The 16,198-nt window shown below is 40.7% G+C and overlaps 1 protein-coding gene across 5 annotated transcripts in view; it reads left to right on the plus strand.

The window, feature by feature from the left end:
• The first annotated feature begins 241 nt into the window (after positions 1–241).
• The window catches only part of MAST2 (microtubule associated serine/threonine kinase 2), a 199,311-nt gene continuing 183,354 nt past the window's right edge, over positions 242–16,198 (plus strand). For all 5 annotated transcript variants that reach the window (XM_044238133.1, XM_044238127.1, XM_044238128.1 and 2 more), the window contains exon 1: positions 242–675. In XM_044238133.1, coding sequence (XP_044094068.1) covers positions 481–675 — 195 coding nt within the window. In that variant the 5' untranslated portion in view covers positions 242–480. The remainder of the gene's footprint in view (positions 676–16,198) is intronic.

Here is a 16,198-nt window from a genome sequence, read left to right on the forward strand (position 1 = left end):
GCCAAGAGCCCCGCCCCCTTCCGCTCTACTCTCGGCGCTGGGAGGCACGGGCGGGTCTGTCGCGGCCGTTCTTTGGCGCGTGCGCGGGAGGCCGCGCGCGACCAGAGGCGGCGGGCGGGCTCCCCGTGCGCGCGCGCGCGCGCGCGGGTCGGGGCGGGCAGGGGCGGGGCAGGGCCAGAGGCGGGCGGGCCGGCTGGCTGCTGGCTGTAGAGCCGGCGGCGGGTGGCCGGCCGAGCGTGTGCCGGGTGGGAGAAGACGAGGCGGCGGGGATGCTGACGCTTCTCTAAGGAGCGCCGAGGAGGTCGCGGCGCTTGGGGCCCCAGAAAGCGCGGAGGAGCGGCGAGCTGGGGTCGGTGGCTTCGGGCGCCCGCCCGGCCATGGTGGCCGCGGGCGGTGGTTGGCGCGGCAGCGCTGCGGCCCGGGGCCGTACGGGGCTAGGACAGTCGCAGTGCTGACGCCCGCGGGGCCCAGCCACAGATAATGAAGCGGAGCCGCTGCCGCGACCGACCGCAGCCGCCGCCGCCGCCGCCGCCGGCCGGCCGCCGGGAGGATGGGGCTCAGCGGGCGGTGGAACTGCCCCAACCCCAGCCCTTGCCGCCGCGCCGGCGGGCGCCTCCCGGGAGGCAGCTACTGGAGGAGCGGACCGGGCTCTCGGGGCCCGAGGTTAGGGAGCAGGTACGGGGGCCAGACGGCGTCCGGGAGGGAAAGGATGGGGAGCGGGAGCCTGAATGGGAACAGTGGGGGAGGGGATCTCAGGCGGGAAGACTTGGGCTAGGGCATTTGAGGGGTGGGGACTGTGTAGTTTGTGGGGAGAAAGGAAGGTCTGGAAAGGCAGAAAAATGGGGAGTGGAGAAATGGAAGTCATGGCCTGGGGTTGAATGGGAAATGGGGGAATTGGGGTTTGGAAAAATGGTCCTGTGGGCGTTTGTAGTCAGGGATTCTGGATGTGAAGAAGGGACGCTGGAATGTAGCCTGGGAGTAAATGAACTGCAAAGAATAGGCTTACTCAAGGGATTCTTAGGAGTTAGCCAGAGGGGTAAATAGTGTGAAGTAGGGAAAATTAATATGAAATAGTAAATGTTACCCTATTTCCTAGAGGTTGCCTTGACAGTTATAAAAACCGATGTCATTTCTAAGCATTCTCTGATTTGGCTATGACCGTATAGTCTGGTAGGGAAGTGTTCAAATCTTGAAGATTCTCTTTGGTAACTATCTATTTCATGAGAACGCACTTATAAAAACACTTGCATATGTGCAATTCCAAATCCAGCGCCGTGAGCCCTGAATTTATGTGGATAGGCTCTGTCTTCTGGGAGTTTACCACTGAAAACATCTTCATGGGAAAACAGAGCTAGAAAGCAGTGTAAAAGAATTTATGGAGTTTCTGAATGGACAGGATGTGTTCGTATAATTCATTCATCAGGTTTAGGTGTATTTAGAAATAGGGGATAAAGCTCAGTTTTATCAGGGAGAAGTTGCCACCAGTAGCTGTAGGAAGTGTGGTGAAAGGAAAATGTGTTACTGACCTTGTAGGATTTGCATAAAAAATATTCTGTAGTAAGAACTGTAGTGACAGCTTTCCTTTTGCAGAGCCCTACTTGAGATCCTAGTAACTTCATCCTTGACGTTTTCAAGACTTTTATTAGACCTACCTCTTTCCCGTCACTTAAATAAGTATTTTACTTAGACATTATTTTTCATTAGATAGATAGATAGATATACAGAGAGAGAGTGAGCACAAGCAGGGGGAGCAGCAGGCAGAGGGAGAAGCAGGTGCCCCACCAAGCAAAAAGCCCCATGCAGGGTGCAACCCCAGGACCTTGGGATCATGACCTGAGCCAACTGAGCCACCAGGGCACCCACCTCTTTGAAACTTTTAAAATGTATTTAAAGCTCTGATCCTTTCCTGACTCAGTTTACTTGATTCAGTTGACCTTATGGCATGCTTTACCAGAGAGTTCAAGGTTACTTGATTTTCCCTTCTTTTCTATCTCACAGTTTTTTATTTGTTTATTTAGCCAGCAAGCCAGCAAGCTCTCAGCCCAATGTGGGACTTGAACTCATGACCCCTAGATTAGGAGTCACACGTTCTACCAACTGAGCCAGCCAGGTCCTTCTCTATCTCAAAATTTCTGTGTTTACTCGTCCTTTGCTTCAGTCCTAGAAAAGGAAGTATTCATCTTCTATTCTGAAGCTCATCCCTGAACTTAGGTCCTTGATTTCATCCCCTCTCATCTGAGGTAGGCCCTTGTTATGTATATAATTTTCTTTTTGTCCTATACCTCAGATAAAAACAAAATACAATTACCCTGCATTGTGTAGCCCACCCAAGTTACCTTGTTATCTCTTCTTTGCTTCATTAGCAACCTTCTTGGAAAATGAGTTTGTATTCACTGTCTCAGCTTACTCACCTGTATACATTCCTCATATTACACTTTGGCTTTTTTTTTTTTTTTTAAGTTTGTTTATTTAAGTAATCTCTACACCCAACATGAGGCTCCAACCCATGACCCCGAGATCAAGAGTCGCATGCTGTTCCAACTGAGCCAGCCAAAGCACTCCTTACAGTTTGAGTTCTACTCTTAAACTATTCCAAAACTGTTGTCTTCAAGGTCACCAATAACTTGGTATATTTTTAATTTTGTATGTTATTTACTTTTTTTTTTTGAGGTATGACTTAAATATGATGCATAAGTCCAAAGTTCATTCAGCCGGTGAATTTTTATAGAATGAATACACCCATGTGTCCACTACTCAGATCGAGATGTAGAACATTTCCAGTACCCTACAGTGCCTCTTTGTGTTTTCTCCTAGTTACTACCCTTCCCCAAAAGTAACCACTTTCCCAGCCTCTGTCACCATGGATTAGTTTTGTCTCTTCTTGAACTTGTTATAAAGGGAACCATACAGTTTGTACTCTTCTGACTAGATTCTTTCATTAAATCATGTCTGTGAGATTCATCTATGTTGTTGCTTGTAGAAATAGTTCTTTTTCATTGCTGCGTAGTTTTCCACTGTGTGAATGTCCACAATGGACACTAAAACTTCTTTTTCAAATGAAAAAATAATGCAGTTTTTCATAATGAAGCTTTCATTGTGAAAGAATTATGCAGAGAGATATGTAGCAGTTAGGGAATTTTAATGACTAAATTTGTTAGACTTCATCCCAGTCCTCATTCTGTCTGACTTCTATGAACTATTTGTCACTGTTGCCCATGTGTTCCTTCTTGGTATTTTTATTTCTTTTTTCATAATGTCCATTATAGTCCTATCTCTCTGACTGCTTCCCGTGTGTCTTTTTTGTTTTTTTTTTCTTCCAAATGTTTCTTGAGGATATGTCCTCTCTTCTTGGCTCTCTCCTTTATTGTACTGTTTTTTTTGGCAGGTCTACGCTATTCATGGCAAGTACTTAGGATGTGGAACAGGGTCTCTGGTCTTTTATTCATGGCCTTGTGTCACAGAACCTCCTTGTAGAGTGATCTGAGTTTCCAGGTTTGACCTCTTTCCTTAGCTCTACATTTCCATTTTTGTGCTTAATGTTTTTACTATAGACTCAGCCTTTGTGATCTTAATATTGTGATTTTTATAATTTGATAGTGTCCTTGAAAGCCCATAACTTGTAATTATTTGATTTTGAAAAGATAAAGATTTCACATGTGTGTTATGAGGTCAGATGGATTATCTTCATTCGGGGAGTAAGCTTAGCTAATCAATAAATTTCAAATTCTCACAGATGACTTTGTTTTCCTCTTCTCATGACATGGAGTAATGCTTGTTATACTTCATAATATATTGGTGTTTAGGAGTAAGTTCTGAACAGGATGCCGGACTTGGATCTATGAATCAGTGGCTTGTTATATCCTTAAAACAGAATCCATTATTTCTCCTTTGAAATGTGCTTTTCCCTGTCTTTCCTTTTTCTTGTCATCCAAATTGAAATTGTATCTGTGGTCTTTTTTTTTTTTTTTTTTTAATTTTAAAGATCATTTATTTATTTATTTGACAGAGAGTAGAGAGATCACAAGTAGGCAGAGAGGCAGGCAGGGGGGGGTGGGGGGAGAAGCAGGCTCCCTGCTGAGCAGAGAGCCCCATGTGGGGCTCTATCCCAGGACCTTGGGATCATGACCTGAGCTGAAGGCAGAGGCTTTAACCCACTGAGCCACTCAGGTACCCCGTATCTGTGGTCTTTGACTTCTCCTTTTCCTTGACCCCCTTATCCAGGTTTTTGCTGATTCTACCTTCATGACACCTTTCAAATCTTTATTCTCACAGTCATCACCCTAATTCACCATTTATAAATTTGTATTGGTTGTTGTAATACCTTAACTGTATTTACTCTGCTTTTAGTTTTAACGTCTAGTTTATTCTGCATTCTAGTAAAAAAAAATATTATATTCACTACCTGCCTGAGTTCCTATAGTAGATAAATATTTGTTAAATGATCACTTCATTTCTTTTCTTTCTTTCTTTCTTTCTTTTTTTTTTTTTTTAAAGATTTTATTTAATTGAGAGAGCTAGAGAGCACACATGCATGAGGTGGGGTGGGAAAGGAGAGGGAAAGGCAGAGGCGGGCTTCCCACTGAGTGGAGCTTGGGGCTGGATCCTAGGACCCTGTGATCATGACATGGGCTGAAGGCAGACACAACCTACTGAGCCACTCTGGTGCCCCTCATTTCATTTATCTTCAGAAACCTTTGTTAGCTTATTCTCTATAGAATAAACTCTGGAGATCTTGGCATTTAAAGTCTACTTGATACTTATCACTATTTATTAGAAGAATTGAAGTTAGATTCCCCTTCTCTTGGTTCCCAAGACTTGGCTTTATAAATTCTCTGAGGCCCACATTGTTTTATTTACTGTTGTACAACTAAGGCCCACTATGGTATTTGAAACATAGTTATTAGTCTGAATGATTATTAGAAACATAGATATGTGGTAGTGCTTGAAACAGATACTTGCTCAATGAATATGCTAATTGTCTTTAAGTGTCTCTTCAGATAAGAAACTCCTCAGAGACTGTCTTATTCATCATTGTATACCCTTAGTGTTTTAACTGGTAGGTACAGTAATGGGCAGTCAGTAAGTATTTGTTTACTAATGGGTATTTTTGTATACTTATTTTAATTTGTCATCCATCTGAAAAACTCTTCTCTGCTTCTTCCCATTGATATTCTAGTCAGGCTTCCAGGTCTAACTCAAATGCCTCAGAAACTGTTCTTTGAAGTTGTTTTCCATGTGAGGTCCACCTAAGAGGATCCTTGATTGTGCTTAATAAATCTTTAAATCTCCTGAAATTTCAGTTCTCAAATTTCTGTGATTCAGAAGGTGAAAGCTTGGGTTCTATGAGATTAAAGGAAAAAATGATTAGAAGCACATAGTAGGGGGCGCCTGGGTGGCTCAGTGGGTTAAGCCGCTGCCTTCAGCTCAGGTCATGATCTCAGGGTCCTGGGATCGAGTCCCGCATCGGGCTCTCTGCTCAGCAGCGAGCCTGCTTCCCCTCTCTCTCTCTGCCTGCCTCTCCATCTACTTGTGATTTCTCTCTGTCAAATTAATAAATAAAAAAAATTAAAAAAAAAAAAGAAGCACATAGTAGATAGGTACTTAATTTAAATACTAATTCTTATCTCACCTTGTTTCTATATTACATTGTTTTGCCCATTACATGGTATATAGTAGTATCTGAATAAAACTATTTGCTCAATGAACAGATGAATGAATCAGTGTTTTAGCACTTTTATACTTCCATATTTTATATTTCTCATTTTTGTTTTTAAGTTGTAAATGATTAAAGGTAGGAACTATATCATCATTTTTTCTGCCATAATGTGTAGTCAATGGCTTTGCTCACAGCAGGTGCTAATAGTTATTTATGAATAGAAAAATGATTCAAATATTTTGAATTTAGGTGATTAGAGTAATAATGGTAGTATGATAGAAATAGCCAACTAAAGGAAATGAGACATTTTTGAGGATGAAGGAAGGTGGAATTTAATTTTGGTTCCTAGAATTCCCTCAGCACCATTGAGAAATTTTCAAAATTATTTTCATGGGAAGCAGCACCATATCTTTCCTCTGTGCTATAATGTTAGTACATTGGCAAAAGCACAGAGAAGAAAGTAGACAGAGGGGAAGCTGCATATTATGTGTGGGGAACTAAAATCAGTTTGGTATTGTAGGAGCTTCAAGTTTAAAGCATAGGTGGTGAGTTAAGAAACTGAAGGAGCCTGGATTATAGAAGGTCTTTAATACTATGTAAAAGGGTAATAAGTATGGGAGCAGGATGGTCTTACTTGTGTTTTAGTTGGATTACTTTGGTAACTGTGTGGGGGATAGAATGTTCAACATGGTGACTGAGACATGGACATTTGAGAATTCTGAGTTTTCAGTGTAGAAAATTTTTTAGCCCTTCTTCCTGTCTTATCCACAAGTAAAATGGGTAAAGGCCAGCTCCTAAAAATCTGTTAGCTTTGGAAGATTTGATTTCATCAAAGGTGGGGCGGGGGTAGAGGGCCTGGGATGATTGAAGCAGGTAAGACTGTGTTCCCTGATTTTCCTTTCTTTGGCTTTAGGCTAAGATGACCCCTAGCCTAAAGATCGGCCTAAAGACTTACACCCCAGTTAATGATGGTGACCTACAGACATGAGTATCAGAAGCAGCTAAATATTGCAGTCAGTATATTTCCTTCATTGCTGGTCTTAGCTGCCATAACTCTCTGCTAAATTTGTCAACTAACTTTATATTTTCTTGATGAAATCCCTATGGTACCTTGGTAATTATTACTTTTCATCAGCAGGTGTTAACTGTTTTTCATCATTAATACACACACTTGGGGTCCCAAAGGGGTTTGAAAACTGGGTTTGTTGGATCAAGGCTTAGCCTTGGTAAAGAAGAAAAAGTCCTTGAGGGAGAATAGAGGCTAGACATTATTGGGAATAAGGGTTTCCACAAAATGCATCATTAGTGAGACATAGTTGACAATGTTTTCTGTTAGTTTTGAATCTCATTGTTAACTCCCAAAGGTTCTTTCCTCATCTCTGTACTACAGCCATGTACACAGTGAATATATATTAAATATTTGATGTAAAAAATTGATGTCAACGTGAACCTTCTACTTCAATGTTCATTAGGTATATTTTGTCTTTACAAGTAATTGTCCCACCTCTAAAATCTTAGTTTTCTGCTTCCCTCTCTCTTTCTCTGCCTGCCTCTCCTGTCTACTTGTGATTTTTCTCTGTCAAATAAATAAATAAAATCTTAAAAAAAAAAAAAAAAAAAAGGGCGCCTGGGTGGCTCAGTGGGTTAGGCCGCTGCCTTCGGCTCGGGTCATGATCTCAGAATCCTGGGATCGAGTCCCGCATCGGGCTCTCTGCTCAGCGGGGAGCCTGCTTCCCTCTCTCTCTCTCTGCCTGCCTCTCCCGTCTACTTGTGATTTCTCTCTTTCAAATAAATAAATAAAATCTTTAAAAAAAAATAAATAAAATCTTAGTTTTGAGCTTGCTACATTCTGACATTCACATCATCTCTATTTTTCTTTCATACTTCTTTTATTATTTTATTTTATTTATTTTTAAAAGATTTTATTTATTTGACAGAGAAGCACAGTGAGAGAAGGAAACAAGCAGTGGTAGTGGAATAGGGAGAAGCAGTCTTCCTGCAGAGCAAGGAGCCCCACGTGGGGCTCGATCCCAGGCCCTAGCTAGGATCATGACCCGAGCTGAAGGTAGATACCTAATGACTGAGCCACCCAGGCACCCCTCACACTCCTTTTAGAATTTCCTCTTCAAAAATTGTTCAAGGTCTTTGGAACTTCTAGCCATTTTTTTTTTTAAACCATCTTTTCATTGTCAGTCACCTAGTGCTTACACTTTTGACTATCATGATCTTTCCTGTGCGTGTACCTTCAGTTTCTTTGCCATTTCCCCTTTCTGTCATATGTGACTTATCCACAAGTAAATTCCAGCTATCCTTGCACCAACTCTGAGACTTGACTAAATTCCAAACATCATTACACCAGCTTTGCTTCTTTTGTACCTGTGTTTAAGTAACTGAATGTGGTTGGAGAAAAAAATGACCATATTAACATCTTAGTTTGTGATCAGGAACCTCAAAGAGTCTATGAGGACTCCTCAGTCCTATGATATTTTCCTAGTCTATTCACTGTTTTTTTTTTTGTTTTTGTTTTTGTTGTTGTTGTTTTAGAGGGGTGGGGAGGGGCAGAGGGGGGTGGAGAGAGAGAGAGAGAGAGAGAGAGAGAGCAAGAGAATCTTAAGAAGGCTCCACACCCGGCACTGAGCTGAAGCAATTCTGGGCTGATCCCATAATCCTGAGATCACGACCTGAGCTAAAAACTAAGAGTTGGAGGCTTTAATTGGCTGAGCCACCCGGGCACCCCTTCCCTAGTCCATTCACTCCCCTCCCTTTTTAAAAAAGATTTATTTATTTATTTTAGGGAGAGAGCATGAGTGGGGGGAGGGGCAGAGGGAAAGAATGTTCAAACAGACTTCCCACTGAGGAGGGAGCCCCACTTGGGCTCCATCCCACAACCCATGAGATCATGACCTGAGACGAAACCAAGAGTTGGCTGCTTAACCAACTGAGCCTCCCAGGTCCCCTGAGTCCTTTCATTCTTAAATGCTAGTTTAGTTTTTCTCCACAAACCGCCAACACTCTGTCCTCTTTACTGTCTGTTGATGTCCTTATCTACTATTTAACTGAGGGGGCAAAAATAATCAGAAGAGAACTTCCACAAGCTCCCATTATAAGTTACCCAACCTACCTCTATTTGTACCCACATTCTATGCCTTCTGTCCTATTGCTGTGGATAATCTCTTTTTACTCCTATCAAGGCCAACCTCTACATCAATTAAGAGTTTTATTCTTGAAATTAATTAGTTTTTGTTTTCTGTTGCATGTTGTGTATGTTCTGTTCTCATCAATATACAAACATGGCTATAATATTTTCCATTCTAAAAAAAAATTATTAATCTTACACTGCTGCTTCTTTAATTCATTCTTTTCTTTTTAAAAAATTATTTATTTGAGAGAGAGAGAGAGAGAGAGTGCCCACCCGTGCAGGGAGGGGCGGGGCAGAGGGGGAAGGAAAATCAGATTCCTATTGAGCAGGGAGCCTGACATGGGGCTGGATTCCAGGACCCTGAGATCATGACCAGAGCTGCGGGCAGAAGCTTAACCCACTGAGCCACCCAGGTGCCCTTTTCATTCATTCTTTGATTCAACAATTTTTGTCTGTTTTGAGTACTCTTGGATTACAGGAGTGGAAAAGCCAGACCACAAACCCTGCTTTCATGGAGTTTCTATTCTAGTAGAGGGAATGTCACACTTGATCTTAGCCAAAGGTGGAGAAGTGATAGTAGAGGAAATATCAGATAATAAAATAAAATATGTTGTATGTTATATGGGGATAAATACAATGAAAAAATTAAGTAGGGAAGGGGGATAAAGAATGATGGAGGATTATGGTTTTATTTATTTTTTTAGGGAGAGAGAGAGTGCGTGCGCGCACAAGAGAGTGGGGGTTGGGCAGAGGGAAAAGGAGAGAAAGAATTTTTTTTTTTTTAAAAAGATTTTATTTATTTATTTGAGAGAGAGAGACAGTGAGAGAGAGCATGAGCAAGGAGAAGGTCAGAGAGCTTATTTGACAGACAGAGGTCACAAGTAGAGAGAGGCAGGCAGAGAGAGAGAGGAGGAAGCAGACTCCCCGCTAAGCGGAGAGACCTATGCAAGGCTCGATCCCAGGACCCTGGGATCATGACCTCAGCCGAAGGCAGAGGCTTTAACCCACTGAGCCATCCAGGCGCCCCTGGAGGGAAAGAATCTTAAGCAGGCTCCATGCCCACTGTAGAGCTCAGTGTGGCTCCATCTAATGACCCTGAGATCATGCTTGAGCTGAAATCAGGAACTGGATGGTTAATCCACTGAGCCATCCAGGTGTCCCTGGTTTTAATTTTTTAAAAGATTCATTCATTTATTAGAGAGAGAGAGAGAGAGAGAGACAGTGTGCAAGTGAGTAGGAAGAAGGGCACAGGGATAGAGATAATCCTGAAGCAGACTTTCCATTGAGCATGGAGCCTGACTTGGGGCTCGATCCCAGTACCCTGAGCTCATGATGCTTTTATATCATATTATTGTAAATAACACTGCAGTAAACATAACGGTGCATACATCTTTTCAAAATAGCATTTTCCGTTTCTTTGGGTAAGTACCCAATAGTGGAGTGACTGAGTCGTGTGGTATTGCTATTTTTAATTTTTTGAGGAACCTTCATGCTGTTTTCCACAGTGGTTATACCAATTTACATTCACATTAACAATTCGTGAGGGTTCCCTTTTCTCTACATCTTCGCCAAAAATTGTTATTTCTTGGGGCGCCTGGGTGGCTCAGTGGGTTAAAGCCTCTACCTTCGGCTCAGGACATGATCCCAGGGTCCTGAGATCGAGCCTTGCATCAGGCTCTCTGCTGAGCGGGGAGCCTGCTAACCCCACCTCTCTCTCTGCCTATCTGCCTACTTGTGATCTCTGTCTGTCAAGTAAATAAACAAAATCTTAAAAAAAAATTGTTATTTCTTGTCTTTTTTGATACTAGCCATTTGTATTGGTGTAAGGTGATATCTCATTGTGGTTTTGATATGCATTTCCCTTATGATTAGTGATGTTGAGCATCTTCTCATGTGTCTTTGGTCAGTCATCTGTATGTCTAATTTGGAAAAATGCCTATTCAAGTTCTTTGCCCATTTTTTTTTTCAAGTAATTGCTATACCCAGTATGGGGCTTGAACTCACAACCCCAAGATTAAGAGTCATACCCTCCATGTATCGAGCCAGCCACGCGCCCCATCTGACTATTTTTTAATCAGATTGTTCGTTTTTTTTTTCGGTTTGAGTTGTGTAAGTTCTTTATATAGTTTGGATATTAACCTTTTATCAGGTACATAATTTGCAAATACCTCTCCCATTTAGTAGGGTTTTTTTTTTGTTTTGTTCGTGGTTTCCTTTGTTGTACAAAAACTTTTTATTTTGGTGTAGCCCCAAATGTTTATTTTTGCTTTTGTTTCCTTTGCCTGAGGGACCTTTCCATAAATATATTACTAAGGCAAATGTCTAAGAGATTACTGCTTATGTTTTCTTTTATGGGTTTTATGATTTCAGGTCTCATAGTTAAGCCTATAATCCATTTTGAGTTTATTTTTTTGTATTGTGTAAGGAAGTGGTCCAGTTTTATTCTTTCACAGGTAGCTGTCTGATTTTCCTGGCACCATTTATTGAAAATACTGTCTTTTCCCTGTTGTATATTCTTGTCTCCTTTGTCTTAGATTAATTGACCATAGAAGCATGGGTTTATTTCTGTTCCATTGATGTATGTGCCAGTACCACACTGTTTTGATTACTGTAGTTTTATAGCATACCTTGAAATCTGGCATTGTGATACTTCCAGCTTTGTTCTTCTTTCTTAAGACTGCTTTGGTTATTTGGGGTCTTTTGTGATTCTATACGAATTTTAGGATTATTTGTTTAGTTCCATGAAAAATGCTGTTGGTATTTTGATAGGGATTCCATGGGTATTCTAACAATATAAATTCTTCCAATCCATGGGTGTAGTGTATCTTTCCATTTGTTTGTGTTGTCTTCAGTTTCTTTCATCAGAGTCCTATAGTTTTCAGAGTCTAGATCTTTCACTTCCTTGGTTAAATATATTTCTAGGTATTTTATTCGTTTTGGAACAATTATAAATGGGATTATTTTCTTGGTTTCTCTTTCTGCTACTTTGTTATTAGTGTATAAAAAATAACAGGTTTCTATATATGAATTTTGTATCTTTACTGCATTCATTTATTAGTTCTAATAGTTTTTTTGGTGCAATCTTTAGAGTTTTCTATATGCAGTATCATGTCATTTGCAAATAGTAACAGTTTTACTTCCTTCTTACTGTTTGGATGCCTTTTCTTTTTGTTGTCTGATTGCTACAGGTAGGACTTCCAGTACTAGGTTAAATAAAAGTGGTGAGGGTGGTCATGTTTATCTTGTTCTTAATCTTAAAGGAAATGCTTTCAGTTTTTTACCATTGAGTATGATGTTCACTACTGGTTTTTCATAACTGGGCTTTATTATGTTAAGGTATGTTCCCTCTACATTCATTTTGTTGAGGGGTTATGGTTTTAAATAGCATCAGGAAAGGCATGCCGTTGGAATGGGATATTTGAGTAAAGACCTGAAGGTTGTAAGAGACAGAGGCATTTAGATAATCTGAGGAAAGGCATACTCGGTAGAGAGAATGGGAAGTACCCTCGGCCAGAAGCGTGACTCTACTTTTAAAATTTGTATTTGAGGAGCAGGAGGAGGCCAGGGTGGCTGGAGTGGAGTGAGTAATAGATGAGCTCAGAGGGGAAAGGTGGAGAGAAGAGCTGGATTGTGGAGAGTTTGCAGTTTGTGAAGGGTCTTGTAGGCAGTTGCAAGGATTTCAGCTTTTTCATTCAGTGAGATGGGAAGCCATTGGAAAGTTTTGAGTAGAGGAATCATGTGAACTAACATTAATTTTAATCCAGTCTATTTGGCTACAGTACTGGGACTGAATGAGTATGTGGAAACAAAGACCAGTTAGGAGGCTTTTTGCAGTAATTCAGGCAAAAGAGCAAGTGATATGAAATAATTGACCACAAGTAGGAGAGTGCTTCTCCTTATAACTACTCGAAGAGTTGTCTGTATCTTTGCTTTCATTTCTTCTCTCTTCATTTTTTTTTTTTTTAACAATTTATTTATTTGATTGAGAGAGACACAGTGAGAGAGAGAACACAAGCAGAGGGAGTGGGAGAGGGAGAAGCAGGCTTCCTGCTGAGCAGGGAGCCGGATGCATGGCTCCATCCCAGGACTCTAGGATCCTGACCTGAGCGCAGATCCTCAATGACTGAGCCACCCAGGCGCCCCTCTCTGCTCATTCTTTATTGAACCGACTCCAGTCAGACTTTTGTCTCCATTATTCCACTGAAATACTTATGTCAAGGTCGTCGTGGCTAAACCCGGTGGCCAATTTACAGTCTTCATCTCACTCAACCTATTTGCATTTGACACTGTTGATCACTCTATCATTTGGCTTCTGGGACCTTGCTCTCTTGGTTTTCTTCCTATCTCAGTGGAGCTTCGGAAGGTTCAGTCTGCTTTTACAGTCTGTTCTCCCTTCTGATATGATCTCATCAGATTGTACTGCTTAAAATTCCATCTGTGTGCTGATGATTCCCACATTTATTTATCTAATCACGACCTTTCTTTCTTTCTTTTTTTTTTTTTTTTAAGATTTTATTTACTTTGACAGACAGAGATCACAAGTAGGCAGAGAGGCAGGCAGAGAGAGAGGGGGAAGCAGGCTCCCTGCTGAGCAGAGAGCCTGATCCAGGGCTCGATCCCAGGACCCCAAGATCACGACCTGAGCCGAAGGCAGAGGCTTTAACCCTCTGAGCCACCCAGGCACCGCATGACCTTTCTTTTGAGCTCTAGACCCTTAATTTCAGTTGTCTGTGACTATGTCTGTTTTCATTTGGATAGTTAATAGATCTCAAATTTAATGTGTATAAAACTGAATTCTGAATTTTTTTTACTCCCATTCTGCTTCTTTCCAGTCTTTCCTATGTCAATAAATAGCATTACCATTCTCTCATTTACTCAGATCAGAACTTGGAAGTTGTCTTTGATTCTTTTCTTAACTTCATATTCCACATTCAGTTTATCAGGTCTGGTTGGTGCTACCTTAAAATTGCTTGAGACTTTTCCCCACTAACTTTGCTGCTACCCTAATCTTAGCCTCTATTATCATTCATTTGGATTACTGTAAAAGTCTCCTCACTGGTCTGATTATGTTCCTACTTCTCCCCACCCCATGATATTTTGTATACAGAAAGATCGGTATTGTCTTGTTAAAGCTTAAATCAGAGTTTGTCACCCCCTAATTCAAAACCCTGTGGTGGCTTTCCATTACAGTGGAAAGCTTGCTTTGTCCTATAAGATTCTACATGATCTGCCTCTTGGCCTTCACTAGTTTACTTCCACTCTTCCTCTTGTTCAAGAGGTAGTCATACTGGCTGCTTTGATAGTCTCTGAATATATTAAGCATGCTCCTGCCTGAGGATGTTTTAAAAATTATTATTTGAAGGGCGCCTGGGTGGCTCAGTGGGTTAAGCCGCTGCCTTCGGCTCAGGTCATGATCTCAGGGTCCTGGGATCGAGTCCCGCATCGGGCTCTCTGCTCAGCAGGGAGCCTGCTTCCTCCTCTCTCTCTCTGCCTGCCTCTCTGCCTACTTGTGATCTCTCTCTGTCAAATAAATAAATAAGATCTTTAAAAAAAAATTATTATTTGAAGAATTCTACACTTGGTAGTTTTCTTTACCTGAGATGTTCTTTTTCCAGATGTATATGTCTGTTGGCTATAATTCATTCAGGTTTCTGTTCACATATCACCTCTTCAAAGAGCCCTTTCTTGACTAGTCTTTTTTTTTTTTTTTCCCAATTTATTTGTTTTCAGAAAAACACTATTCATTATTTTGACTAGTCTTTTTAAAGTAACACTTAGTCATTCCCTTTACCTCTTTTTTTTCATTTCTTTTATTTACCTGGTATTGTCAGATATTTGTTGTTTGTTATCATTCTTCCACATTAGAATATATGGTTCCTGAGGGCAGGAATTTGTATCTACTACACTGTATCTACTACACTGCTGTATCTCTAGCTTCTAGAATTGTATGTAGAAGATACTCAATAAATATTTCTGAATGAATTTATAATGATTAAGATTGAGTCATTTTCTGGCTTGAAATCCCAGCTCTGTGACCTGAGATAAGATAATTTAAGTTCTCCAAGCCTTAATTATCCCTTATATATAGCATATTATGATATTATTATCTATTTCATTGTGTTATTGTGAATATATATATATATATATTTTTTATGATTTTTTATTTATTCAGGCGCCTGGGTGGCTCAGTGGGTTAAAGCCTCTGCCTTCGGCTCAGGTCATGATCTCAGGGTCCTGGGATCCAGCCCCAAATCGGGCTCTGTGCTCAGCAGAGAGACTGCTTCCCTTCCTCTCTCTCTCTCTGCCTGTCTCTCTGCCTACTTGTGATCTCTGTCTGTCAAATAAATAAATAAAATCTTTAAAAAAATAAAAAAAGATTACTTATTTATTTATTTGACAGCGTTCATTCAGGTTTCTGTTCATATATACATATGTACATATATACAGATATATATGTACATCTATATATATATTTTTTAAGATTTTATTTATTTATTTGACAGAGAGAGAGAGATCACAAGTAGACAGAGAGGCAGGCGGAGAGAGAGGGGTAGCAGGCTCCCTGCTGAGCAGGAAGCCCAACGGGCCACCCAGGCGCCCCATTATCATCATATTTTTAAGGTTCACACACAGAATGTGTGAATATAGAATTCATATTTTTTTAGTGTTCTCATCTGGTTTTAGAAAGAAATATAATAGGGGTGCCTGGGTGGCTCAGTGGGTTAAAGCCTCTGCCTTCGGCTCAGGTCATGATCTCAGAGTCCTGGGATCGAGCCCCACATTGGGCTCTCTGCTCAGCAGGGAGTCTGCTTCCCTCTCTCTCTCTGCCTGCCTCTCTGCCTACTTGTAATTACTCTGTCAAATAAATAAATAAATAAAATCTTAAAAAAAAAAAAAGAAAGAAATATAATAGAAAAAGATGTGCTTTGACCTTTGATTTGTTGGTTTTATTGAACTATTCTTTCACTTTGTTCAGCTTGAAAAGGAGGCTTTAATTTGTGCATTTTTCCCTTTAGGGAACCTTTTATGAATTTTTTGTTAAGTAACTGGCTTAGGAGATAATGTAATCTCCCTAGGTTTTGGAATGTAATTAAGAACAAATTCAGGCCAACGTAACCACATTTTAAAAATTCTGTGATACCATTTAGGTTTGCTAACTTTAATGTAGCAATACTTCCTAAGGTTGATCCTGAGTAGTAGATGCACAAATTTTTTAACCCTTAATATGTTGAAGATTAACAGGTCACATAGTTTCTCTGCGTATATTTCAGTAAAGCAGAGGTTATATAGACTTGTCAGGCCTTCTAATTTGCGCAACTCTTTGAGGCTTTCAGGAATGTTTTAAAAAGCAGAGAATAGAAATAGTTGGTATTAATTTTTAAAAAGTCCGTAAGCTATTTCAA

This window comes from Neovison vison, chromosome 2 (assembly GCF_020171115.1).
Source record: "Neovison vison isolate M4711 chromosome 2, ASM_NN_V1, whole genome shotgun sequence".
In the NCBI taxonomy this organism is placed as follows: domain Eukaryota; kingdom Metazoa; phylum Chordata; class Mammalia; order Carnivora; family Mustelidae; genus Neogale; species Neogale vison.